This window comes from Apodemus sylvaticus, chromosome 1 (assembly GCF_947179515.1).
Source record: "Apodemus sylvaticus chromosome 1, mApoSyl1.1, whole genome shotgun sequence".
Lineage (NCBI taxonomy): Eukaryota > Metazoa > Chordata > Mammalia > Rodentia > Muridae > Apodemus > Apodemus sylvaticus.
Window position 1 is genome coordinate 104535288 of NC_067472.1, and position 27910 is coordinate 104563197.

Below are 27910 nucleotides of genomic sequence, written 5' to 3' on the forward strand. Positions count from 1 at the left end.
CCCAACTCAGATGGTTGCAGGAACTGGGGCTCAGACTAGCTGGGGTCTGCCTTGTCCTGAATCAGGAATTCCATAGCCTGGCCTTACAGTGGCACAATAGGTACAGGGCCAGGCCAGGCCTCTGCCAGGACAGCAGAGGGTAAACAGTTCAGTAAGCATGCAGAGGGTAGATTCAGGCCTCTGGCTTCAAAGCACCAGCATTCACTTCTGAGCTTCACAGTCAGCTGTACCCTTAGTCTAGGACACCAATCCCCACAAACAACCGCAGGCCTCAGCACCATAGGGTAAAATATACAGATATATTTATATTATCAAAAAGTATCCAAAGTGGGGGGGGGATAGCCGACAGCCACAGCCTGGGCCTCCTGTCAGCACACACCAGAAGAGGGCTGACATCCCCAAGTCCCGATGTCATCCTATGGAAGCTTCCCACGAGCTCCCTTGTAGACCCCCTAGGAGTTCTTTCAGAGTATCACTTTCTCCATTCAGGAGCCTGTGGGAAGGGGTGGGCTCCCTCCCAGCGGGGCCCCGAACCCTTGAGCCTCTCCTGCACAGCTCCTGATTTCTGTCCATCTTTCCAATCCCACGGACTCAAGGAGAGTGGCCCTGGGTAAGGCAGCCAGGTCAAGAGCATCACTTGCCGGGAGAACAAGAAAGGGCCCTCCTGGGAAATCCCCACTGCAGCCCATTCCTGCCCAGCCAAGGAGCCTGGGCCGCAGCCAGGATGTGGGACACGGGTATGGCTTCCCCGTGTGTTCTGCTGGCTCACACCAAACACGCAGACCACGAGGGTGTCTGAACAGGAATGCCTCCTGGTGGCAGTGATGGTGTCCCAGAGTCAGAGTGACTCCTGTGCTCAGACATGACGGAGGAGCTGTAGGGAGCACAGAAGCCCAGATCCTATCAGTGCTTTGTGATAATAAAAAGGTAGCAGCTAGCAATAGAGTGGATGCAGAAATATCAGCAGCTGCGGTTCCCAGGGCCTGACAGAGGGGAGCCCCAGAAATCTAGGGAAGGGACTAGACAGGCTCTGAGAGAAATCAGTGAAGTTCAGGCAGGCACCCAGCCAGGTCCCACCCAGCCTTGCCCACAGGGACCAGAGCCACTTACGGAAAGGGGGTCAGCAGTGAAGGCTGCCACGCTCCGGCGCATTTCGTTTTCACTGCCACGGAGGGGGATCAGAGATACACTACCCATCCGGACCTCAGGCACTGCCCTGGACACTCGAGAGGGCTCTGAGGGCCACACCAGGCCATCGTGCTAGGGAACAACCAGGAAAGAAGTGCTAGGGTCTGGGCCACGCCTCAGCTAGCAGGCTCAAGTTCCACCCGCCCCTTCTCAGAAAAGCCTCCAGCTAGGATCCGAGCTGACGCCTTCAGCTTTGATGGAGGCCGATATGAGAAGCAGCTGTTGGCAGATGACCATATCCCAGCACAACCCAGCCAGCTAGATTACTCAAGATCCACAAATCTCCCTGAGAATGGAACATCAAGAAAATGAAAGACTCTGTGCCTCCTCTTCCTGGAAACCAAGAACTACAGAACCTACCCTGTTTTCATCTAGGCCTTGACCACCAGGAAGGTCAGAGTTAAGACTATAACAGCAGCAGGAACTCAGCCCAGAGCCCTGGCAGTTTTGACTTCCTCCTCCCTACACAGTTCTGAACTCTGTTGAGCATCTGTTCTAACGCATGTGTTTCATGTCTAACCAGCCTCTGGCGTGACTTCTCCATGGGCGCAGCCCTTCAGGTTCTGTTTCCTGTACACAGGTGCTGAGGGAGCTGAGAGATCCCCTTTGAGCTCAGTCCTGCACACCACTGGAACTCACTTAGAACCCAAGGTCTAGTTCAGCCTCTTGGCCATGGTCTCAAGATTCTTACAATCAGGGCCAACCTCCAGCACTGATGGCTTCTCCCGTGCGAGTGGTGAATGTGGTGGTTTGAATGCGAATGACACACATAGGCTCACGAGTTTGAATACTTGGTCCCCACTTGGTAGAACTATTTGGGGAGGATTAGGGGGTGTGGCCTTGTTGGAGGAGATGTGTCACTGGGGAATAAGTGTGTCACTTTTTTTTTAAGTTTCAAAAGGCCTTATCATTTCTAATAATTTCATTCTCTCTCTGTCTCTTTGTCTCTCTCTCTCTGTCTCTGTCTCTCTGTCTCTCCCTCCCTCCCTCCCTCCTACCCTCTCTTCTCCCACTATGGATGAGGTATACGGTCTCAGCTCCTCCAGCACCATGGCCGCCTGACTGCTGCCACACTCCCCATCATGATGATCATGGACTCTAACCCTGTAGAACCTTGAACCCCAAGTTAAACGCTTTCTTTGATGAGCAGCCTTCCTTTCCTTTTCACCCCAAGGCCTTTGGGTATGCTGTTTGCTCTTCCTGGAAGTGAACGTGCCCAGTGACCTGACTCCTACAACACCACTTCTCTGCTGCTGTCCCATCCTTCATTGTGGGGCCTCTGGAGAAGCCCCTGTAGCTGGTACCTGTACAGACAGGAAGGTGGCAAACCACTCTCGGAGTTCCATTTGAGTGTCACAGCAGAGGTACCTGCAGAAGGCACAGGTCGGCTTGATGCTGAGGACCTCGGAGAGCGAGCATTCTGCCTCCCTGTCTCCTCATAAGCCATAGAGCTGGGCAGAGAGGAGAGCCCCGCCCCGCCCCGCCCCGCCCCGCCCCACCTGCCCCGCCCTGCCCTGCCCTGCCCCGCCCCGCCCCGCCCGTCTCCCTCAGCCCAGGCCTTAGAGTGGGCCCCGGCTTACCACTGCTGCTTCTCATGCTTTTCTGTCTCATGCACCACCGTGAAGCCCCAGCTGCAGGAAGAGCCAGAGAGGGGTCACTTGGAACTTGCCAAGACTTGTGGGACAGAGCCCAGCAGCCTGGGCAGAGCAGAGCCAGGGCTTCCCCCAGTGCGGTACACTAAGGCCTTCTCCCTCTCTCCCTACCCAACACAGGGTCTGAGCTGGGGATGGTACGTGTGTCTAGCGTGCCTGAGATACTGAGTTCTACCCTCACCACTGAAAAACAAAAAACCGTCCAAACGTGCTGATGTCCACCCAGGTCTACTCAAGAGTCAGAGTTGGCCTGACACGGCCAGCAGAGGAGAATGTCAGAAAATCAAGTCATGTGACTGCAGTGCCTAACAGCCATAGTGGAACACACTGCTTTTCGATTTGCTGCAACATATACTCGGGGTTGGAGACTGCTTAGTAAGAGGGCTTGCTCTGCATGCATGAGGATCTGTGTTTAAATCCCTAGCAACCACATAAAAAGTGGGGCATGGCTGTGGGTGCCTGTAACCCCAGCCCTGGAGAGCAGAGTCAGGCAGGTGGACCCCAAGAGCACACTGCCCAGACACCCTAGCTCAAACAGTGAGCTGCAGTGACACCCCGGATCAAGAGAATAAGGCAGAGAGTGGGAGGCAGATACCCCAAGGCCTGCTCTGGTTTCCACATGAGCATACACAGGTACATGCACCCAGACGCTCATTGGCATGCACCACACATGCATAAAACACAGCAGCCCCCAAACCACAAACTCACTCTCACTATAACCTGGACAGCCTGATGAGACACTGAGCCCTGAGCCCTACACCCCACTACAGAACCCCTAATTCAGGAGGCTCAGGGGTTACCTGAGAAACTACACTTCTAAGGTGTGTCTCAGTGGTGCTACTGCCAAGAGGACCCTGACTACAAACCACTACACTATTCCCTAGAAAGGCCGAACCCCGGCCGCACCTTCCCATCACTTCTTGACTCCACAGGCCCTAGGCACAGGCCTGGCACCTCAGTCCTGACTCACCAAGTAGGCGGCCGCAGCTTCTTCTTTACACCCAGGTAGACTTTGAGGCTGTTGACAGGCCACTCCTTCTCAGGACGGTGACTCTGGGGGACACTTCCATCAGTCAGGGGGGTAGAGCCAGAAGTAGCTCTTCTGCTGGCATACTGCCCTCCCCCAGCCCCAACACCTCGGCATTCTGGAACAGGGCTCCTCCTCCTCCAGGAAGCCTTCTCACCAAAGCCCCCTCCCTGTTCATCTACCCAAAGACGATGCTCTCTGCAGCAGTGTCAGACAGTCAACCCTCAGTCCCCAAAGATAGCACTCCAGCTGGGAGCTCCAGGCCTGGCTGCTGCTGGAGGGAAGTTTCCGGATGCCATCCCCCCACAGCACACGGGGGCAGGCCCCGGCTGTGAGAGAGCTTGAAGGCTGACCACTAGGGTCTGCATTTGTCTCAGTCACTCATCGCTCTCCATCCCCTGCCTGTGGAAGCTCCAGGGTTGACTGTGTGAACAGAAGCTTGGGGACCAGCAATCCTTAGCATGGGCCCATCAGAAGGCCCATGACTCAAGCTGAAGCCCACACGGATATTCTGCATGATAGGCCAGAGGGAGACACTCCCAATGGTCTAAGGCAGGAAGCAAAAGACCCATATACCAGGGTGCGAGACCAGATTATTGACGTGTTTGCCTGGCCCTCACCTCTGCATATATGGGTCTGGGCTTGGAGGGAGCAGGCTGGCTCAAAGGCAGAGGGGACCCTCAAGGAAGAGACTGTTTGAAGGTTAATGAACTTCCCCCAGTTCTGGGAGCCATTTGCTTAGCTTCCTCCCCTTACCAGGCACCCCTGGACCGGTCAGAGGTACCAGAAAGGACGGTAGGGGAGGGAGATGCACTACAACTGCAGCTGAGCCTCTAAAACCGAGCCACCCCCACCTCGATCCCCACCAAGCTCCCAGCCACCCCAGGCATGGCTCTTCAGCAGGAGAAAAAAGGATCATCTGTCTCAGAACTAAAGGATCCTTCTGTGTCACCTCAGGGATGTGGCCAGGGACCCTGTAAAGATCTAAGACCTGACAGATGAAGGAGCCCCAACTCTTCAAATAGAGAGCACCTCACCCAACAATCACAACATGTCCCCAGCAGCCTGGACCACTGGCTGCAGAATGGGGATCAAGATGTGGGATGGACAATGAAGCTAAGGCTGTGGGGGGAAATGGTGTGGGCAGAACACAAGAAGGAAAACAACACACACACACATACACCACACACGCACGCACGGCACGCACGCACACACATCAGGCAGAGGCAAGGCTGAGGCACTGAAAAAATCAGCCTGCACACTAGGACACAGGAGAAGGGATGGGAGATGGAGACAGGACGCAGGCTGGGAGAACACAGGCCGCTGCAAAGACAGATAGGGGAAGGGCTGGGAGAAGTCCGGCAGCAGGTACCGGGCAGTCCCTGTCAGGGCAGGAGACCAGTGGGCAGTGGGAGCAGAGGGAGGCAGAAACACAGAGAAGATTCTCCCTTCGGGGACTAACTCCTATTGGAGTCAGACTTCCAAGCTCAGGGTTCTGGCACCATGAGGTCCAAGGTCATGGGCAAGGAATAAAATTTATGCTCAATGCTCATGGTTCCTTATGCTGGTACCATGATTTTTCTAGACTATGTTTTTCTCACATGTTCCAGAGTCTTAAACATCGGGAGGTCTTGGGATGGGGACTGAGAAGCCACAGCATCTTGGTAGGAGACTATCCTAATTTCAAATACTCTTTCCTGTGGTCCCCTAAGCCAGCTGATGTCAGAATCATCAACACTTCAGTGGCCTCGAGATGACAGCTTTGCCTGTCAACATCTGACAGCTTTCCCGCTGTACCCTGGAGCTCTAACCTGCCAGAGCGTGAACCCTAACGCGTGGCCTTCACTCCAGTCTGCCATGAGCGAAGTCGCCTTGGGAAGGTCCCTCCGCCCTTTCTCACCTTGGAAAGGTAATTTCCTGCTCTGAGGGGAGTAGGGACAAGTGCTAAGCCCTGTTCAGTAACCATCAGACCTTCTCTCCGAGCTTAGAGGTCAGCACCTGCCTTTTGGGGTGCCTTCCCTTTTGCCCATACAGCTGGCCTTACTCTGCTCCATGAGTCTAAGGAAGAACCTCCACGGGAGGGCCAGGGGAGACAACAGTCTCCACAGAGCTTCTGCAGCACCATTTACACTCTGTGGGCCCTGAGGCAAAGGTGATTCTCAGCTGAAGCTGAGCCAGAGGCAACCTCCAGACAGAAGCAGCAGGCTGGGCAGAGGAACAGGGAGGGGCTCTCATGGGGGGGGGGGGACACAGCGAGGGAGGCTGGGAAAGCGCAGCCATCCCTGAGGGAGTGTCTCACAGCCTTGTGTCCCAGTCTGGCACCCCAGGGTCAACAGGGTCAGGTACTCTGACTAGGTTCGGAAGGTGGGGAGCTCAGACAATAAGAGGAGATGAACCAGTCCTAAGCCACTCTTGGCTCTCTAACACTGCCTCCAAAACTTCTCTGAGTACTACAAAAATACTAGCATCACACCCACAAGAGACCCTATCTTGAGGAAAAGATCTTGGTTTGGAGTCAGGGTAGGGGCCAGTGACTTGGTAAGAAGACAGGGAGCCATGCCTGGCGAGGACTGGGAGCCCTGACTGTGTCCTCAAGCTCGACCCTGCTCGCCTGGCCCCAGGTGTAAGGCAAGGCAGCTGGCAGCTGGCAACTGGCCCACAGCTACTCACGGTCTCAGGGGCCCCGCTCCATGGCCTCTGGCTCTGTTTGATAGAGGAGCAGGGTTATGGAGGGCGGAATCCCAGTCCAGAGCCAGAACAGATTGTGCAGTGGTGTGAGGGGCAAGGGAGATGAGGGTGGCAGGGCATCTGTGTGCAGAAGAATGGGGTGCCAAAGAGTCTGGTCTAGGAGACCTCTCAGCATGGGGTGGAGTAGGTCAGGAGGGCTGTGTCCTAGCACGGGGCAGAGCAGGCTTGGGCCTAGCTCAGGACGGCTGACTTGGAACAGAGACATTCTTGAGAGAGTGACAAGCCACAGGTCCAGGGAAACATGGGAGCATATGTACGTGTCCTGACAATCATTCACTCTAAGGCCTCGTGTGGACAGAGGCTCTGAGTGGCTACTCAGGGTCACAGCAGGAGAATATAAAGTTACCATCGGCCATTGTACTACCAAGACCCTCAGACAGGGACCTGGCTCCTGCAGACCGAGGGCAATGCTTGTGCATGAGTGTCTGGGATGGGATACAAATGTCCACACAGGGCTTACCCGGACCTCCTTGTAGAGCCGTAGGCAGCTGCTGTTGAGAATGAAGTAGCGGTCGTGGAAGCCACCCGAAGGCAGCCCCAGACCCAGGAGGCTGCGGTCTTCACGGAACTTCATCATGCCATGCCTGGTGTCGCCCACACGGCTGGCTGGGGGAGGACAAGAGTAGGCACGGGCTACACCGTCCCACCTTCCGACTCCAATGCCCCACCTCATGTCCCAGCCTCCCCATGGAAGACCCCCAGTTTCCTCCATCTGCCCTGCTCTGCCCTGGTGCCGCCAGGTCCCACCCTGCTTCTAGATGGAGGCACCCATCCACCCCACATCCCCTGCAGACACCACTTACCCAAGTACAACAGCATGGCCTCCATAGACTGGTACTTCTTCACCACCAGATAGCTGTCTGTGCCCAGCCCATGCACAATGGGCAGCACCTTCTCCGCAAAGTGCAGCGGGCGCTCTGTGGAGAGGCCATACCACTGTCACTGGATCCACACCGCTCAGTGCCACCAAGGGCAAGCAAATGGACACATGTCACCTACATGGCTCAGCGTCCACTAGCATCGTGACACACCGCCATCAAGGTCACCCTTCCTATAAGCTGGCTTCTGCCTTGTCACACATACTTATAGCCCAAACCAAGGTTGTATTGTCACCCATGTGTCCCCAACAAGCACTGCCTCTGCTCAGATCAAAAATACTCCAGCTCCTTCCACCCTCATGGGTCAAATCTGGTGTGTCCCTCTGTACTTGGCCTGCATGCTCCGACCTTCAAATGGCCTCTAGCATGTACTATAGCTACCTGTCAAGCTCTCCCAATCTAGCAGCAAGCAGCATCTTCTCAACGCCCCGTTGCTAGCCCTCCCATGGCCCCGTGGCCCCACCAGGTCCTGTGGCTGACTCCACCTCCAATGCCAGCCTGGGTTTCCTCATGTCTTAGAAGGCCCAGCCTGGGGCTGCAGCTGGTCTTGTTTCCAGGAACACCTGTCTTGCCTTTACCAAGTAACCCTTATTCTTCCTCACAGCTGGCTAAGGCACTCCAAAGACAGCCCTGTCATAGTGTGGGGCAGGTGTGTGGAACGTGTCACCAGAGGAACTGGCATGGACTGGGTGAGACCTTGCATGTCCAAACCCCAGAAATCTCAAAAACTGATATTAGAATCTCATCCTGAGACAAGCTAACTCCTTCCCTGTTTTTGAGCCTGCTTCAGAATATGTAAGCAAGCGACCCCTAATTAGGTGGTCACAGGCAGTCAGTCAGCCAGTCACAGAGCAGCACCTGGACCACTTCTCCATGCTAATGAGGCATCTCAGTACCTTAGCTTTCAGCCAACGACTTTTTCCTCAGAGTGGATATTCTCACCCCAAACCCTATATAACCCTTGGTTCACCCCCAAATAAAGTTCAAATGCACCCCCCAATAGAGAAATACAAACAAGCTAAGATCATCTCAGAGAGCTGCTTCATTAAAGATGGTCGGAGAAGGCCTTCATCTAAAGGAGCCTTAACACTAAGATCGTCAAAGAAACGCCCTCCTCACTCACACCCAACCAGGCCAAAGTCCTGCTCGTCCCAGTCCTCGTCTGACATCCCAAAGAGAAGAGGCAGAGTGCAGACCCCACCCATTCTGGCATCACCCTGTCCTCTCTGAGCCACTGTACTGTTGGCCTCTGGACACCCCGAGAGAAGAACCCAGAACCCAGGACCACATCATAGGCTCTGCCCACAGCCTGGGCCTTTCCTTTAAAGCAGTTAGCTGACACCACGGAAGCTGTCAATTTCTTGGAGTGGTCATGGCATTGGCATCTCTGTCCCTTACTAGACTAACCACTACCTGGGTCCTCAGCCCAGCAACTGCCACTCAACAAAAACAGTTGATGCTTGCTTGCATCAGAAACACCCCCACCTCTCAACATGGCTCCCTTCACCATAAAAGGCTCCAATTGGCCACTCACTACCATAGTCAGGCTCCCCCATCACAGCCACCTGCTTGTATGGTCACCATCCACCATCCTCTTCACCCCCAGAGTATCACCCTACAATCCTGTCATTGAATTCAGCATTGTCCCTTCTGCAAGCAACACCATTCTGACACCAGGAAAAGCATCACCATGGCTGGCACCGTCACCAGGGCCTGCTAGCTGCCTGTCACCACCTGCACAGAGACCACACTTTTCATCCGTGTGCCAGCAAAAAGTGTCATCTAGAACCTCTGGCCCCCGAACTGCCGGGAGCAGGAGAAGTGAAGGCTAAAGGCAGTCCACGGCCACTCACCTGCCTCCTCCTTCTCGTTGACCTCAAAGCAAGTCCAGTAGTCCTTTTCCCTGATGCTCACATTGCGCCGGTCAAGGATCTCCAGAGTGAGCTCCTCTGCTGTCATGGATGCCGGGATCTGCACAGACCCAGAAGATCAGCCAGTCCCAAATGCATCACCAGCTTCTGTTTGGCCACAATCTCCTGTAATTTGGCCCCCAAACCCATTCCTCATTGGGTCCTCTGAGGCCCGAATGCAAAGAGGTGTCTTTGGGGATCCTCTAAGATCTCTAAGCCACTGGTCCAGCCTCCAGCAGCCCCCACCTTAACATGCTGCTCAGCCTCCACCTTCTTCTCCTCCAGGTACACCGTGCAGATGAAGTCCCCTGCATGCTGCAGGAGAGATGGGGCTCAGACAGAGGTCTGGGGAGCAAAACTGGCAACCAGCCCAGCCTCCCCAAACCCTGGCCTGCACCTGGGTCCCGCTGGCCGTGCCAGCCACGCGCATCTTCACAATGGCTGTGACTTCCTCCCTCTGCTTCCTCAGCTCCTCCTCGTCCACCTGGGGAGGGTCAGATGTCACTGCCCTCTGAGAGGCTTCACCTCGCCCACCCCTCCCCTCGACCCGCAATCCCATCTGGGACGCACACTGAACACCACCACATAGTGGTTGATGAGGTCTTCCACCACCTTGCCAGCCTTGTAGTCCTGTCCGTCCGTCTGGAAGAGCGTAGGCCCAAACACAATAGCCAGGTTGTGTGTGTTCATTTGGTTTGTGTCTGAGAAGCACTGTACACTAGAAAGACAAGAAACTGATAATTAAAGAGCCTGGCCCAGAGCTTCCCAGACACCTTCCCAGTTCCTATCAGTCACAAGACTGGCCAAGGGACTGAGGTCAAAGAGGACAGGGTAGCCCGCACGTAAGGAGTGAAAGGGACACATTTCACATCCTGGCAAGGCATAGAGCTGGGGACCATGATTTGGCCTCAGTAACCTGGCCCCATACTGACAAATACCCCATCCCCCCTTTATCCTGAAGGACATAAGCTAAGATCCAATGTCCAATATCAGGGCAGTCATTGGGTGGTCCCCAGACCCACCTGCTCCCCAGGAGAGGGCAGTGAGCCAGGTTTGGAATAGAAGAACCTTCCCCACCCATCTCCCCAGAGCCTCACACTGGCATGGCCCTCACCAGTACAGATGGCTGATAAGGGCCTTCACGGTGGCCCTGTTGACAGGGGGCAGATGCACCAAGAGCTCTTGGTACCTGGAGATCTTTTCTTCCTCATCCTCAATCTCTGGGTGGGGGGGAGATGGACTGGGTTAGAAACTGGCCGCCAAGCCCCCCTCCCAGCAGCTTTGCCTCCTCTCGTGATGGAGACATCATTCACAGGCACCGAGCAGGGACAGGGAGTGCTCTGTTCTCCACCTCTGAGCAACTCCGTCTCGATAGAGGACTAGAGGGCCCAGAAGCAGAGGAGGCAGAGGAGCTGGGGCAAGCCTTGTCCAGGGTATGATGGGGACATGATGGGGACATGCTGAGGAAGGGAGGGTGGACACAGCTGGAAACAGACAGCAGGACCCACCAGAGGCCTCCAGCCAGGCAAGACGCTGCGCACGAGTGAAGAGCCCATCAGGCAGGTCCCTGAGGAAGCGTTTGAGTGCAGAGGAGACGTCATCCACATGCTGTTCTCCCTCTTTTAGGTGCACAGAGCGTGCGTCCTGCCGTAGGCTGTCTAGCAGTCTCTGCGTCTTAGAGGTCTGACCACACTTTCGATAGATGCCCTCTGAGGTCAAGCCTGGGGAGGGAGATAGATCACTTTTTAGAAGGATCCTGGGCACTGGGGCTGAGTATCAATAGAGAAGAGGAGTGGCTGGGCCTCAGAGGCTGTGCTCACCACACTGCGTGATGTAGTCCACACAGCGGTACACGATCACTGGGATGTCCGAGTCCCCCAGCTGTTGCTCTGACAGGGTGTCTCCCAAGCTGGCTGCTGCTTTCTGGATGGCCCCTAGCCAAGCCATGAAGTCCAGCCGCCGCTCGCCCTGGATGTACAGTGTCCTGTACCAGAGATAGTCACTGTCCCACCTGCCTGTCCCTGTAGCCCACCTGCCCTCGGGTGTCTCCGGGATCCTCAGGGAAGCCAAGGCTCACCTCCTCCGCTCTACCAGCACCAGCACTTGGTTCTCGCTGTCTCCTTGGATAGCTATGGAGGGGCCAGTCAAGGTGAGGCCCAGGCCTTATTCATGACCCATAATCTGCTCCCTCCTGAGGCCCTCTGGGTCTCACCCTTGGATTCCACCCACCAACCTAAAGGGCTGCTGAGAGGTACTCCAAGGACAGGAGAGGATATGGAGGGCAGGTTGGATCATCTACTCAGGCCATAATAGAATTCAGACTTCCAGACAAGGGCTAGGGACATGGGGGGTGGGAGTGGGGGCTGGGACAAGGGATCCTAGAGATTGGGGAACCAGGCAAAGGTCCACATACAAAGCTCTTGCAGTCTCCGGAGCTGCAGCGGCTCCTCCCAGGCCCCCTCTGGGAAGACAGCCCGGAGCTCAGAGCCAGTCAAGGCAAACCAGCCCTCCTGGGCCTGCTGAAGGCTCAGGCCAGCTTTACAGGGTAGGCGCCCAATACGTTCAAAGTCCCGGGCTAGCAGGTCCTCAGCCAGGGGAGGCACGAACGCCTAGTTGGGGAAATAGCGGAGAGAGAATGTAAGCCCAGCAAAGCCTGTTAGAGACCCCCAAGCTTCTGGTGCTGGCGCTGGCGCTGTGGGCACAGGCTCTTGTCCCTCTAACTATGTCCTCCTCCCCAAGGCAGAACACAACACAGTGATAGGACTTTGGGATCTTGTCCTTTGTACCTATTTGGATGTGTCCTTCTCTGTGTTCCCAGTGTCCACATACTTAACCATCTGCGACTGCATTGGCTATACCATAGCGTCTGGACTCTGCCTGTCCTGCTCCCACAGGAACAACAGAGGACTGGCACACCCGGGTCCTCTGGGCCCTGGGCACTGATCCTCAGAAGGCATAGAGAGCTTATCAAATGAGCTAATGAGGAACGAAGCCCCAGGCTCTCAAGGCACAAGAGGGCTCCTGGCTCTCGTCTCTAAGGCAGACCTCTCCTCTGTAGCCTCCCTGCCTCCCCCTCTAGTCTAATTGCACACCTACAAACAGTGACCCCAAAACACATTCCTCATAGCAAATGTCCATTAGGGACCAGAGGGCTGCAATCTGTGCTGCCCTTGACCTGAGAGGTCTGTCCCGAGTCTGCTGTACCCACGCCCAGCTCCTTCTCCATCAGAAATGGAAGAGCTGGGGTTCACGGGGTTTAGCCAGAGGGCCTACCCTGCCCCGATCACACGCCTACCCAGCCCACCCAGGCCCACCTTGGCAATGCACTTGACCCACTCGTGAGTCAGGTCTGCGTTCTCTAGCCCGAACAGGTACAGCCGTTCTCCCTCCGTGTACACCTCAAAGGTGTGCTCAAAGCTGCAAATACACAAACCACGATTCACTCGTGCAGCATGACCCTGCCCCCCATTACCTAGCACTCTCTACTCCTTGCCCTTGTCAGTACCCTTGGCCTTGTCAGTACGCTTTCCCTGACCCCCAAGAGGCGGACGAACAGCCTTGGGCTGCAGCCTCATGAGCTAAGGTCAATGTTTACAGTCTCTCTGCTGTGTGAACCTGAGAAGGTCCTGTCCTTCTCTGTGACTATGTCCCTGTCTCCTCAATTGGACACTGGACTTCCTAGCACTGGCAGTTTGTGGTTGTGGCCAGGGGTACTCACCCATGGGTGTCCAGAGGGGAAACAGCTAGGCATACAATCTCGCTGGCCCGGATCTCCCCATTGGGTGTCACTGCCCGTTCATTCTCATAGTAGCTCAGGACCCCCTCACTCAGGACACACCAGCGCCGGCTGAACTCTGCCGAGAAGTTAGACAGAGGAACCATGAAGAAAGCCCCAGGCTGGCTGAAAACCACTCTCCTGCCGTTTTCCTGGGTCTCTGCTCCTACTCAACCTATAGGCTCTTCATTTTAACTCACTACTGGCCTGAGTGTCCCCCAGCTGTAGTCTCTATACCTAGTCCCCAACTCTTCCCTATAGCCTCTATGAACTTTTGGCCTCCCATTTGGAGGCCAAGAATGACGGAGTCTTGATCCCACTTCTCTTTAAATGTTAGATCCCACACTGTCCCCAATCTTTAGGGCAACCCGTGTCTCTCGGTCTAGGTCTGCCTCTGTCTGTCTTTTTGGTTACTCCTAGCTTCTGCCCCTGCTGCTCCTTCAACCTGCAGTTCCAATTGCATAGGAAGTCTTGGGAGCTGTGATGGTTTGTATATGCTTGGCCCAGGGAATGGCACTATTAGGAGGTGTGACCTTGTTGGAGTAGGTATGTCACTCTGGGCTTTAAGACCTTCATCCTAGCTGGCTGGAAGTCAGTATTCTGCTAGCAGCCTTCAGATGAAGATATAGAACTCTCAGCTCCTCCTGCACCATGCCTGCCTGGATGCTGCCATGTTCCCACCTTGTTGATAATGCACTGAAACTCTGAGCCTGTAAGCCAGCTGCAATTAAATATTGTCCTTTATAAGGGTTGTCTTGCTCATGGTGTCTGTTCACAGCTGTAAAACCCTAACTAAGACATGGGCCCACCCTGTGCCCCGTCTCCTTTGCCAGATACACTCCTGGTTCTATAGTCTGCCTCCTCCTACAATGGCTCTGAAGATGCACAAGACCCCCAGGAGAAACAGAAATGGGAATCTGGATCATGAAAGGTGAGTGAGCAGAGCACCAAGGCCAGGCAGGCAACTGTAGCTTGCAGCACTAGCCTCACAGTGGTGCAGAGCTTCCTGGCACTCAGGGTGAAAGGCTGACTGGGGGGTGGGGGGTTACATAAACGACATCGTCAGGCAGAGGGAACTGACTGGGAGCAGCAGAGGGTTACACCATCTGGGAGTCAGAGAGCTTCATCTGGGGTACTCCAAGAAGGGGTTCTGAGAAAGGCTGAAAGCAATGGACATCATGCTCCCCCGGTATGCTGCTCCTCACCCTGTCTTCTGAGAAGACACCTGCCTTCTGAGAACAACGTGACTCCAAGCACACGCGCTCTGAGAGGCGCACTAGCCTGCTGGGGTCTTCTTCATTCCACAGATATATGTTAAGTTACCAGTGGGTACCAGGGCTTCCCAGGTGCTAGGGCTGCAACAGGTTCCAGGGATGCAGAGGCATATAGTAAGGGACAACTGAGACGGTAGAGTGCACTACCTATAATGTCGGCTACTTGAAAAGCTGAGACAAGTTGAAAACTTGAGCCCAGGAGTTCGATGCCAGGCTCTTGGGAGCAAAAAATAAAAATAAAAATCAGATGGCACAGTAAGCAGAAAAATAGTATTGGGGGTGACATGGGGCACAGTATCGAGTGGCTGGGAAAGATACGATATCCCTGAAGACATGACGTTTTAAGGGGCATTTGGGGAAAGCATTTAGGGAAGAGAGCTGCTAGCAGATTCCTGGTGGGTATAAATCTGGCTCATGTGTTGGAAGTCATGGAGCTGGGGCAGAATCCGGGGAGGGGTGTCTGCGCGATAGGAGGGCAGGTAGCTCTCTGGTGATGTGTAAGGACTGTAGGCTGAACTTGGAGCCATGGAGCAAGTGGGGGGCAGCTGAGACCTGAGAGAGATGGCGCTCAGGTTCAAGTCCTCAAACTGCCTACCATCCACATCTGGAGTATACCAGTCGCCTAGCACGAGACCACACCCAATAGGAGCTCCATACAGACTTCAGAAAACTCTCTGCAGTACTGCACCCATCCCCCACCCCAGCCAGCCCATTTCTCAAGCACTCACTGTATACAAGAGGCCATATCCAAGACTTTCCAGGTGGCTCTGCCAGAGTCCACTTGGCACCCTCAGGGCCTCTGCTGGACCAGCCCTAGTTTGCTGGCCCTGCAGCCAGGCTGACACACACCACGGGCCGGGATGGGTAAGAAAGAAGCTGGACTCACCTTCCCGGGCACGGCGGTCCTGCAGAGGCTTGCCGGCTGAAGCAGTTTTGTACAGGAAGCCACTGTGGCTCACAGTTGGCAGGGTAACAGAGTAGTGCTTTTCCGAAGGCTTTACTGAGTCCAACCGCGGGACTTCTTTGGAGTAGAAGAATGGTAGTGGTCATGCGGGTGTCCAGGAGGTACCCTCTCAGATGCCCCCTAGGGCAAAGTACCTAGGTTCATGGTCACAGCCCTGTTTTTTAGCTCCCTACCAGCACCCTCAGGCCCCCACTGCCACTACCTTCACGGTTTTGAAAAGCCACATCTCAACCTCTGCCCACCAGTGGGGGTGTCACTCCATTCTCAGGGCCCAGCCCTACCCATCCTAGGACAGCTCCATGACCCACCCCCAAGCCCACCCCACACTCCTCGTTGGAGGCAAAGAGACAAGTATTCTAGAATGAGGGGGGGGCTCTGGGCCAACTCAATAACAGTCCCTAGAGAGAGGTTTAGCCCAGACAGCACAAAGCCTAGTGAAGCAGGCCAGCTCAGCACCGAGGCTCCTGCCCTGTGGCCCCAGCCAGCTGGGTGGTCTCTTGTACTTCCCTAGACACCTGGGTTCTCTCCAGCCCAGCACACCCCACCCACCCATGGCCCAAGGCCCAGAGCCCCAGCCGCTGAACCCCACCCTCAGCCTTAGGATGTGGCCTCAAGAGACCCAGCCTGGGCCATAACCAACACGACCCCCTCCTCACCCACCCGAGATGAGGAGCCAAATGGGACTCAACTCAGGTCCCTGATGGAACCCCACCCAGACTGAGCAAACAGACGACAAGGCTGCTGTGTGGTTCACACGACACACGGCAACACCCTCCTCCACGGCAACACAGGCCCGCTACACATACACAAACCCCAAAGCCTTAACTGCAGATATGAGGAAAGAGAACCTAAGCGGCTCCGAGGTTCTCCCTGGAGCAGATAGCTCCACTAGGAACCCACATTTACGTCAGGGCAGAGCATACAACAGTCACAGAGAGACAGACACAAACGGCCGCTCACACAAAGCACTGACCATAACCCAAACATGCCCCAAGCGCCATGCAGCCACTACAGGGACCACCAAAGAACTTCAGTCCCATCTTGGGAGTGGCCTACCAATCCAGGCTCTCATCTGATTCATGGTTCCTGTTGACACCCCTATAAAACTCTCCAAAAGAGCAGAGCCTGCCAGCAGGGTCCTCCAGCTACAGAGGGGACAGAACCAGCGCTCGCTCACCTGTGCTCTGGTTATTCCGTAGAAACTCCATCTGCAGAGTCTGTCCGGCCTGCTCAGCAAGAGCCAGGGGTGTGGGAGCTGCTGGGTCCCCTGAGAAGCAGCTGACCCCAGCCCCACAGCCCAGGAGTGCCTGGGTCTCAGCCAGGTCAGTAGTAGTAACTGCAGCACACAGGGCCTAGAGGAGAAGGGGGGAGGGGGATCAATCCAAGCAAGAGTGGGAGGTGGAGGGGTAGGGCTGGGAGGAGGGAAGGGGAAGGAGTCCCCCAAACCCGGGGGTGGACCATCCTCAGATTGAAAGAGACCAGGGTTTAGAGAAGCCAGAAGGGAAGAAAAGAAAGGCATGTGAGTCAGAAAAAAGAAGAGAGGAGGGCAAGCCAGGGAGGCGGAGCAGAGGCTACCCAGCTGAGGCTGGGGTCCCAGCCACAGGCCCTCACCCTGTGGGTCCTGGGGCACAGCTGCTGGTCAGGGCACAAGGAGCCCTGGAGGATCTCAGGCTCCCTCTGCCTTGTAGCAGGGGCAGAGGGAGGGGCTGAGGGGTTGTAGCTAATTCCTCCCACATTTGAATTCCTCACTGCCGGCCCAGCCCTCCAGACCAATGGGAGCCACCACCCTTCTGGCTTTTAGGCCAGACTGGGCTGGGCTGAACTGGGGGCTGGACGCCTGGGTCCTGGGGAGGTGGAGGCCTGGTTTCTACAATGCTCTGGGGCTAGACTCGGCCTGCCTGGATAGGGCTGCTTGGAGAAAGAGCTGAAGGTCGCCCACAGGTTACAAATGCTACCCTGCTGCCTCCAAGCAAGCGGTCTGAGCCAGAGCAGGCTCTAAGGCTTGGCTCCCAATCTTCTGGGGGCCTGGGGCCCATATGGGGCCTCATCTAGAATGGGGTGTGGATGGGATGGGTCAGAGCGGTCCAGCTGTTTTTCATGAGCCTGACAGGAAATAGCATCCCCACCAAGTTCACTCCTTTGGCAGGATTCTGAAAGAACAGGACAGGGTGCGGGAGACAGAGGAATCGGGAGAGGCAGCCAGATGCTGAAGACATGGCACTGGACCAAGAACCAAGCCTGACCCCTCCCTGTATTGTTCCAGCTTTCCCACTGCCCTCTGGGCCTCCATCTCCCCACACAGCCCTCTAAGCTGATGGAAGAGATGTGTTGAGAGAGAGGAATGAGGCCACAGAAGAAAGGGATGGGTTCAAGAGACAATGCAGGGACAAGAAGGCTCCGGAACCCCAGAGGCCCTGCGTGCTGACCTTGTCCAGCTCCTCTTGGTTGCCGAACAGTGGGTGGTAGCGGCGGTACTTGCCCTCTCGGTACTTAGCCTCCAGGTGGTTCCGCCTGGCACCAGGGCTGCTGCCGGGCTCCAGGGCCTCACTGGGGGGCACGTTGGCAGCCCAGAAATGGTTCCCAGGACCATTGCCCAGCTGTAAGAAGAGCTGTAGGTACGGGCAAGCGTGAGAGGGGCAGCGGATAACTAAAGTCCTGAGACAGACAGACAGGCCACATACCCATTTGCCCCATGGGGCGGTCAGAAGCAGCTGGGTCTACTGGTGGCCACGGTGCTCTTGCCCAAGGCCTGGGCTCTGAGCCCAGATTGTCTCCGACAGTCTGATAGGTGAATGCCTGAGGCCTGGTCTCTGGGGTCCTCCCTGTTGTCTCACCCAGCCCCACTTCTGGAACTCTGCATTCCTGAGGCTGGCCCAGTGACACCAGTGGTGTCTAACCTGTCAGCCAATGGGCTAGGTAGGGATTTGGGGTCTATCTGTTCCTAACAGTCCTCTGCATAAGAGAAGGGTGGCAGTTTCTAGGAGATGGGGGTGTGGCAATAAGGCAAGCTCACCCTTTTCTTCTGACAGAGCTCAAGCTATCACAGGCATTTCCTGGGCTCCCCACCCACTCATTCAGAGTGCTGGAGTCTCAGCAGAGGACAAAGCAGAAACTTTCCCTGCCACTAGGGACCTGATCAGAGTTGGCTTTGCTTTGCTTTGTTTTCCTCCCTGGGCCTCCGCCTCAGTGTTCTCAACTGTACCCTGGGTATTCTAATCCTAACTCAGGATTATTCTAAAAGACAATTCATTAACAAAAGCAATGTTCTCAGCAGTGCTACACTGAACACCGTGTTGGGGGTATGATCTGGGTATGCTATGAAGTTCCCGACAAAGCAGCAAGGCCCTGGGTGGCAGGTCCCTTGGTCCCTTCTGCTGCAGGTTCCCCATGACGACAGCCACAGGGGCACCAGAGACATTTAAAGCACAGGTATAAATAGATGAACATGTACGTGCCTCAAGTCATGCATGACATACACTGTGCACATGAATTCAGGCGCCGTGAAAGCTCAGAGGCCCTGAGTGCTGTGCACAGTGGTGAGCCCCCAGCTCGACTAGGACGTGGGGTGGGGAGGAGCAGGCTGGGTGGTCAATATGCAATAGGTAACCTCGGGCACATTACAGCCCAGTCCAGGGCTTCAGTTTCCACATCAGGACAACAGCTGAACTATATCTGGGGTCAGCAGTCCTCTAAAAGGTCAAATAATAAGTAGTTTAAGTTTTTATGGAGCACATACAATCTGTCAAAGCTTTTTTTTTTTTTTATACAGCCCTTTAAAACTGTAAAAACATTCTCAGTACACTGGCCAGTTTGCTGACAAAAGCTAAAAACAGGCTTTTCCAAAATCCCCACCCACTAGATTATCACAGAGCTCCCTCGGCTCCCAAGTTCTGAGGCCAGTGCGATGGACGGGGGTGGGGGGGAGGGGAGCAGCTGAGAGAGGCAACCCCAAGCATGGACGATCCGCAGGGCACGCCCACCTGGATGAGTGTTTCTGTCCACACCTTCCTGTCCATCTTCAGGCTCCGCACCTTGGACACTCCTGCACCCAGGCCACGGTGCTCCCCTGAGATGAGGCAGATACAGTTACTCTGGTATAGCCCTCCTCTCGAGCACTCGCTCATCCCTACTGCTCCTCAGGCAGGCCTGTAGCTAGCCTACAGCCAGCTCCATTTGGCATGGCTCCAGAATCTGGTGGCTGCTCAGCAGGCCGCCCTCCAGCCACCACAGACCCTCCAGACCACCTTCCCGGCCAAGAGACTGCTTTGACGTGCCAATCCCTGCTCCACAACGTCAGCTGTTCCAGTGTAGACATCAATACCTTATCTCTCCCCTGTCATCTTCAACTTCCTGCCTCAACTCTCTTCCCGACTTCCCCCTCTCCATGGCCACGCCTTCCTGTCATTCAGGTCTCAGCTGACATGTCCCCTCCTCAGAGAAGAGGTCCAAATAGCACCTTCTCTTCCCACCTCTTTGTTTTGATTGGCTCCTGTGTTTTTTGCTGTCCCATTGCAATGCAACGGCATAAGAACAGGATCCTGAGCCCCCCAGCTTTAGGCCTCATCCTCGGTGCCCAGAACAAACAAGCTTTTAATAAAGGTCAGAGGAATGAAAGGGAAGGCTAAGGCTGGAGGTAGAGGATGGAGCTAGTTCAGCCAGGTCCCCGGAGGGACCCCGGGGAATGAGAAAGGGGGCACGAGGAATGCCTGACTCCAGCCCTGGCCCTGCATTCATGCACCCATCTTCCACAGAGAAGCACAGTTGTCCTGTGTTAGCTCTGTGAGCGGCTGCTTGTCTGCACACAGACCTCATGGCCCCAGGGCCTGACATCTGCCTCCCAGTCCCACAGGCCTAGGGGTTCTTCCCCAAGCTCAGTGACCACTCAGATTTGTCCTTTCTCCTGGATTCCCACATCAATTCCACCTCTCCCCTGCAGCCACACAAAACCACCGCCTGAGAGTGCACTCTCAGCTCTCAGATAACCGAATGCCGCGTGCAGTAAGCAGACGGCACATGCCGGGCCCTTAGTGCTTCCGTCAACAGATGAATGCACCTTGGGCCCCATGTTTTTCCATTCCCACCCTCCTCTGCCATGCTATCATGGAGGTTTTCATATGTAATTTTCAGACCACCCTAGAAGGCTCAGGGCTTCCTCTCCCCTCCTGGATAGGGGTCTCCAATTTCAGCTTCTGCCCATAAGCCAGAGTCTGGCCCACAGGGCTGACCATGTCCCTGGGTTCCTTGTCTTATATCCCCTCTGGACAAAACACTGGCTCCTCTCTTGGCATGAAGAGCCCTGGTGACCTGGCCTCCTGCATGGTTCTGATGTGACAGGGACATCAGGTTCCAACAGCCTGGGCTCTGATCTAAGCTCACTCACTTGCCAGGTAGCCCTGAAAAAAAAATACCTTTTCCCTCTTTGTGTGTCCCCATCCCTGTGGAGAGAGCATAGCCATGAATTGAGGACCAAAGGTCACTCCCAGGAGAGGAGCCAATAATACTGGAACAGCATTAGATATAAGGGCTGCAGGATCTCCCAATAGGCCACCTGCTGCCCAACAGCCAGCCTGCCGCACACACACCTACCTGCACAGCGCTTGCAGATGACAACGCAGAGGTTGATGGAGGCCCAGTCGGGCTGGGCGGCCCCACAGTCGGCACAGAACCTGTTAGGGGCTGCAGCCCAGATGCGCTCAGCCACCTCTGAGGTAGATAGGGCCTCCGCGATGGCTCCCTGCATGGCCTCCAGCCACTGCTCCTTCTCTAACTCTGAATCAGCCGAGAAGCTGGGGGCACATAAGTAGGGGAACTGGTGGGAACGGGCTCGGAGGGCTTGGAGGGTCGGGAAGAGGTGTCATCTTAGGACTGTTGGGAAACCACAAACAAAGGAAACACAAAAACTAAAGAGAAAAGGGGGAGCTGGCAAACAGCAACAGAAAAGACAGGCTGAGGCAGGTGATGATCGGGGTGGGGGGTTAGGACAGAGGGGGCAGCGCATCACACAGGCAGAGGACAGGAGAGCAGACTGGCAGGGACAGGCCTGAGAGGCAGAGCAGGCACAGGGCAGCCTTAGGACAGCGGGGCACTATCAAGTGTTTCTAAGGACAGGAAGAGAGACTATAAGGTGTGTGCCATCTCCACCCTCAACCTCTGCTCATCCCAGTCCCAGCTCTTACTGCATCCCAGAAAGGAGTCCATTAGCGCCCAGTATAGCACATGCCTTTAACAGCACTCAGGCGGCAGAGGCAGAAAGACTCTGACAGGAGAAAAAAAAGCCACAGCCTGCTGCTCTTCAAGTGGGAATCTCTATCTCGGCAGCAAATGCAGAATTGTTTTCCTTCCTACAAAAACTTCCCCTGGCTCTTTCTCTGCTGCTGTCACCACCAACTGCAAGTCACATGGGAGTGTCCAAGAGGTAACGGCCATGAGTAAGAGAGGGGTTGAAGATGGCATCCACCAGGACAGGCGGCAGAGGAACCCAAAAGCTGCCAGGACCTCAGTTCAGCATGCACAGCCCACTGCAGTAAGCTCGTAGGCCCAGGTGGTGGAGGTCCTTTCTGTTGAACATCGGCCTCCTTAAAGTTGGTGACAATGACAGTAACCAGGAAGTGCAGTGGCTTCTGCAGCTGACAGAAAGGGAAACCCCAAAGTGACTGGCTGCAGCTTTTGTGGTCACTAAGGATGATGGCAAAGAATCACAGGGCCCGTGCCATAGGATATTTCAAATGTGAGGATGGACAAGCACCCACTTAGCTCTGGAGGTCACAGGTCACTACCCTGCTGTAAGTATGGATACAGTGAAGGCCCTGAGACTGGCAATCACAGAGACAGAGACCAGAGGGCCTGGATGGTGACAGACACAGAGAGGAGACAGATAAGGCAGAGTGCAAAGGAGATAGGCAGTGGCCGGCCACAAGAGGCAGAGAAGGGTCTTGGGGGGTGGGGGAGACATCCAAGCGACAACAGGCACACACGCTTTGAGCACAAGCAGGTTCTGCTGGAGAACCCACGGGCTCGGGGTCAGGGATGGCAGGGTGGTACCACAGAGGTTCCACCCTGGGTCCCAGGCCCTGGAGGGTTGCAGGTGCTGGTGGGACACCTCATAAACAATGTGGTAGGCAAAGAGAAGAGAGCTGGCCAGATGGAGAGGGGGTAAAGATGTCTGACAGATAGGTGGGTGGGCAATGCATCTGCTCTATGGGGTGGGGCTAGGAGGGAGAGAAAAAAAATGCCAAGAGGATGCCCATGAGCCAAAGGCAGGGCAGGGGCTCACCTGAAGATGCGGTAGGGGGTGGTGAGGTCAAAGCTGCGCCGGTCCACTTCCTTGACATTGCCCACGTTCATGTCGATGAAGGTGATGCCGATGCCCAGATGGAACTCCTGATGGGTGGGTGGGAAGGGAGGAAGGCAAGGCTGACAGCGGGCTCATGGTGCAGGACAAGGGACAGGGAAAGTGCTCCCTAGGGAGTAGAAAGCCTAGGAAGGAGGAAGGACAGAGCCCGGACTGGAGCAGCCGGGGTGAAGGTTGGGGAGGCATCGGAGTGGAGTGGGGCAGGACAGAAGGGCGCTGTTCAGGGGCACAGTGGAGATGAGGCACAGGCAGGCAGCGGGGAAGAGGGGAAATGCTGGCCCAGGGCAGGAAAGGCTGGAAGGGAAAGGACTGGGCTTAGGTCCTAGGAAGGACCAGGGAGAGACCAGGTAGGCAGGAGTGGGACAGGTAGGAAGTGGGACCGGGAGAGCTCAGTGGCAGTAGAGCCTTCATACCTCCAGGTTCTTATAGAGCTGTACTTTGTCCCCAGCCACGGCCACGTAAAGCTTGTTCTTGAAGCCTCGGAGCTCCAGGCTGCCAGCACGGTCAGGCTGCTCGGTGCCTCGAACTCCCAACACAGAAGCGCTAGAGAGCCGAAAATGGGCTCGATACTCAACCACCGCCTGCTGCAGGGCCTGCATCCACTCATTCCGCTCCACTGCAAAAGGGTGAAGGTCACTGTGAATTCAGCTCCTGGGGCCCCTGGCTCTAGGCTGCTCAGAAGTCACCTCTGCTAGGAATCCCACTGGTGTGGCCTGTCCCATTGCTAGACTGCTCTGTCCTGGACAACGTAGGCTACAGTGCCCCAATGCTTACAATGCCACATATGACGTGTTAGAGAGCAGACACACACTGTTCCATTCCTACTCTTTACAATGTGGTCCAACTTCCAGGTCCTTTCCCCCCCCACACACACACACATAAATATTCACACATTCACATATACTTACACACACTCATACATTCATACTCACACACACTCATATACTCACATATACTTACAAACACAACTCACACACACACACATACACTTAACACACAATACAACTCATACACTCACAAATACTTACTTATACACACACATTCATACCCACACACTCACATACACTTACACACACACTCACACGCTCATACATTCACACACTCATATACACACATACATATACCTATACACATTCATGCACACACAAACTTATGCACACACACACACACACACACACACACATACACACACACACAGACTCCTGAACTCCCACCATCACTCTCTGCCCGGAAGGCGAAGGTCCGATTGTTTGTGATCACTTCAAACTTCTGATCTCCAATAGCAGCTACTCGGCAGATGCAGGCCACGGGGACAAAGCGCTTCGAGTAGGCGTCCTGGGGAGAGAAGAGAAGAGCTGCGTCTCAGAGGGGGAAGCCCAGAGCCCCTTGCCCAGCTCCGCTGAATGCTGGCTGCACGCCTGTCCTCTGCAGCTGGACCTTGTGCTGGCTCTGACCACCACCTTCACCAGCCCACAGACCAGGATCCCCACTGAAGGTCAGTTAAGGACTCTGCCTGAAGCAGGGTTGGGGTTCAGCCGAGGCCTAGGTAGGAGTAGGGGTCAAGTGAGGGACTGATGGAGCCCTACCTTGTTACTGTCAAAGTATCGCAGGTAATCAGCATCCAGTCTCACCCATCGCTTCTGATAGATATAAGACCTGAACAGGTAGAGACAGGGAATGAGGAGGGGGTCCCACCATCACACCCAGTGTCCCTTTCTTATCACAGTTAAGATCATCCAGTGGTTACCAATGGTGACAGTGTGTGAGGGTCCAACAGTCCTGGACCCTCTGATTGTTGGATCCATGGCACCAGTACCCTGGAGCATGGCCTGTCCCTGCAGATGCCGGAAGGAGCTGTCAGGTCTCACTCACCCCTGTGGTGGGTTCTTGTCCAGCCAGCCAGCCTTTATGACAGGCGTGACGGGGGTGGAACCCCCAGGCAACTCCTCCATGGGGTGCAGTGGAAGATCAGGGATCAGACTGCGTAAGGGGGGATTCAGGCCACTGGTTGGCCACCCGCCACTAGGACAAGAGAAGGGAAGGAAAGCAGGGAGGAGGCTGAAGGTTTGCTCAGGCTAGCACTGGCAGGGAAGGGTAGGCCAGGTTGGGCTTTGGGAAGGAAGGAGCTGAGTCGGGGATACTCACTTGGGGATCCCCTCATAGGCATGGTCATCCTCATCCTCCGTATCATCCCCGGACAGTTCCTCCCCCTCGCTCAGCAGACTTGCCACACGCACCGCCCGTGGGACTCGGCTTGGCAGGGGATCCTCCTGGCCCCCAAGGATCACCCGGTGTCACATTTTCCCCTCAAACCCCAGACCACACCCCCAGCCACCACGCCCACCACTCTACTCCACAGCCACAACTCAGCACTTTTACTTCTGTTTGCGCACCCCTCCCCCAGCAGCTGGGACCACACGGAGACCAGGGTGACAGGGTCAAGAGAACTGTTGGCAAGCCTGGATCTAGGGCAGGGAGAAAGAGAGAAAACAGCAAAGCAGAAAAGACTCCGAGCTATGGAGACACAATATACAATCAAGAGAGGTGACATGAGGACAGAGAAAGAGAAGCCACGCTGAGACACAAACAGCAACAGACTACATACACCCAGCCAGAGCACTGGAATACAAGTCATAGACCACGAGCTGCAGACCCCCGGTGACTCCTATCAGGCAGACAGTACAACAGGCTAGGTATCCATGCTGCTAGAGGAGGAGACCCTGGGGTCTCTAAGGCTAATGAGTAGCCCTCCCTCCACAACGCAGGCAGCCAGGCAACCACAAGCAATTGACCCGCCTACCTTGGTCATCACGCTGGCTGGGGGCCCCAGCCCCTCCTCTGGGACATCATCATAATCAGAGTCGTCTGGTAAAAGAGAGGGGCTGGCTCAGAAGCCAGGAGTTGACCTCCTCTTGGGTCTTGGTTTCACAAAGGCCACTCCCAGGCTAGAATAAACTCCCACCACCACACACAAACACACACACCCAGGCTTGAGTTTTAAAAGAAAGGCACAGGAGACAGGAAGTGCTATTTATACTGAAGAAAAGGAAGGGCCACCACAAGGAGGCTGACCAAGCAGCAAGCTTGGGAGTCGGGGTGGGGACTGTCCAAATGAGGCACACAAAGTAACGAGAATCGGATGAACCAGGAGAGGTGGCCCCAAGGGGAGGTGGCCCCAAGGGCTGGTGGCCCCAAGAGTTACTCAGCCCGGGAGCTTCGCTACCCCAAGGGTCAGCCATGCTCACAATTGGCAATCAGGAGACAGAAGAAAGAAAGAGTATGCTCTTTGAGAGGCCTAGGACACGCCAGGAGCCACCAGGAGAAAGCAAGTACGCCCACTACCTGCTTTCGAGGTACGATCTCAGGAGCCCACCCAGAGCCCAATTCCCCTAGGAGCACTCACCAAACTCAGGGAGCAGGCGGGGAGGCTTGGGAGGGATCACAGGAGGACAGAGAGGAGGAGACGGAGGCTGCAGGAGCCCCTGGGGAAAGGCAGGCAGGAGGGTGGACGGAGGCTCTGCAGGCTCTGGTTGGGACCGGGTTGACACTGATGGCAGCAGTAACTCCTCCTTAGAGAGAAGGCTGAGGATAGACCCAGGGCTGGGTGTCAGCAGGTACCAGCCAGGGTTCTGACCCACCGAGGCCCTGCTCACTAGGCAAGCATCTTCCCAAGCTAGACACCAGCCTGCCTCGCACAGACCTCAGCATTCTCAGGCCAGCCCCTCTGGGTCCGTAGCTGGGTCGCCCAACCCTGGTGCTCCACAACACACAGAGAAAAGACCCAAATGGAGCAAGGGGGAGGTAAGTCTTGACATGTGCCATGGAGGATACAGGGCATTTGCTGGCAGACAGGATGGGATTGAAACAGGCACCAAGGCCAGCACTGAAGCCACTGACCAGAGCCTCAGAAACTGGTTCCTAAGGCCCAGATTGTGGTCTCTGGGCAAGGACCTCTCTTCTTCTTCTTCTTCTTCTTTTTTTTTTTTTGTCCACATTCAGAAATGGTGACCTCAGTCCCCCAAGCTCTCTTCACCCTCTACTTTTATTCCTCTCTGATGTCAGTCTCTCGGACCTGTTTCGGGTACCCAGGTCTTCCCGCCCCCCATAGTTCCTACTGCCCTATTCTGGTGATGAGAGTCTCCTGAAGGGCTTTGTCATCCAGGACACAGGTTTGAGCCCCACCTTGGTATCTTCACTCCTGGGTGCCCTGGACTAAATGCCTAACCTCTCCAGGTCCGCGTCTCCTCTTCCGTAGAGTAGGATCTGCTTTCGAGGGCAGAGAGAGTAGGTCACACAGCCACACACAGGATCCTCGGTGCCCAGCAGTTAGAATGGCGGCCGAGTCCTGTTGGCCTGCTCCCACCAGCTATCTCTGTCCACATCTGCCAAGGGCTAAGGAGGAGCATCAGAGTGGGCAGCTTCCTCCCCTTTGGTCACTTTTGGTTTGGTCTGTTCCCCAGTGTTCCCAGCAGTGGGTAGCAGCATGTGACTGCCGGAAACGCAAGGAGGCCTAGGAGGATATGACTGGGTCACTCTTGAATCCACCAGTTCCCCTCTCCCCGTTCCTTATAGAAGCATCCCTGCCTCCACACCACATCTTCCCCGCTACCCCTTTCTGTTTCCCTCAACCCTGATGCCCTCCTCTGTATGTGAAAAATATTCCAAATAATATTCTTCAAAGTATGTCCCTCCTGCCCAGGCTCCATTAGCACCTAAGCTAAGAGAAGCTGAGCTCGTGCTTCCCATAATGTGTCTGTTTCCAAACAGCTTGTGCTACAGCCATGCAGACAGGGAGGGAACGTCCCTGTGGAGTCATGACCTGTGAGAGGTGCTGCAGCAGCACAGCTACGCACACAGCCCCGCCTTTGTGTGTGTGTGTGTGTGTGTGTGTGTGTGTGTGTGTGTGTGTATGTGTGGTTTTTTGGTATTTTTCGAGACAGGGTTTCTCTATGTAGCCCTGGCTGTCCTGGAACTGACTCTGGAGACCAGGCTGGCCTCGAACTCAGAAATCTGCCTGCCTCTGCCTCCCAGAGTGCTGGGATTACAGGCATGCGCCACCACCGCCTGGCTCAGCCCTGCCTTGGCAACAACTGCAGGGGAAACAGGAGAAACCTCCAGCAAACACTGTAGCGACCTGCAACTG

The 27910-nt window shown here is 55.4% G+C and overlaps 1 protein-coding gene across 6 annotated transcripts in view; it reads right to left on the bottom strand.

The window, feature by feature from the left end:
* Positions 1-280: 280 nt before the first annotated feature.
* The window catches only part of Arap1 (ArfGAP with RhoGAP domain, ankyrin repeat and PH domain 1), a 63108-nt gene continuing 35478 nt past the window's right edge, over positions 281-27910 (bottom strand). For 3 of the 6 annotated variants that reach the window (XM_052157143.1, XM_052157160.1, XM_052157151.1), the window contains exons 4-35: positions 26171-26349; positions 25568-25632; positions 24913-25037; positions 24640-24789; positions 24354-24423; positions 23982-24102; positions 23181-23383; positions 22690-22796; positions 21003-21202; positions 19397-19482; positions 17843-18025; positions 16594-16768; positions 15339-15473; positions 13122-13257; positions 12718-12820; positions 11817-12012; positions 11481-11532; positions 11224-11387; positions 10912-11124; positions 10518-10623; positions 9974-10121; positions 9801-9887; positions 9650-9718; positions 9347-9464; positions 7419-7532; positions 7076-7221; positions 6538-6570; positions 3811-3893; positions 2769-2819; positions 2493-2556; positions 1111-1260; positions 281-874 (exon numbers count right to left, since the gene is read on the bottom strand). In XM_052157143.1, the coding sequence (XP_052013103.1) occupies positions 857-874; positions 1111-1260; positions 2493-2556; positions 2769-2819; positions 3811-3893; positions 6538-6570; positions 7076-7221; positions 7419-7532; positions 9347-9464; positions 9650-9718; positions 9801-9887; positions 9974-10121; positions 10518-10623; positions 10912-11124; positions 11224-11387; positions 11481-11532; positions 11817-12012; positions 12718-12820; positions 13122-13257; positions 15339-15473; positions 16594-16768; positions 17843-18025; positions 19397-19482; positions 21003-21202; positions 22690-22796; positions 23181-23383; positions 23982-24102; positions 24354-24423; positions 24640-24789; positions 24913-25037; positions 25568-25632; positions 26171-26349 (3850 nt within the window). In that variant the 3' untranslated portion in view covers positions 281-856. Of the gene's footprint in view, positions 875-1110; positions 1261-2492; positions 2557-2768; positions 2820-3810; positions 3894-6537; positions 6571-7075; positions 7222-7418; positions 7533-9346; positions 9465-9649; positions 9719-9800; positions 9888-9973; positions 10122-10517; positions 10624-10911; positions 11125-11223; positions 11388-11480; positions 11533-11816; positions 12013-12717; positions 12821-13121; positions 13258-15338; positions 15474-16593; positions 16769-17842; positions 18026-19396; positions 19483-21002; positions 21203-22689; positions 22797-23180; positions 23384-23981; positions 24103-24353; positions 24424-24639; positions 24790-24912; positions 25038-25567; positions 25633-26170; positions 26350-26992; positions 27088-27910 lie in introns of those variants that run through there. The other 3 variants (XM_052157185.1, XM_052157168.1, XM_052157176.1) reach the window with 3 other exon arrangements.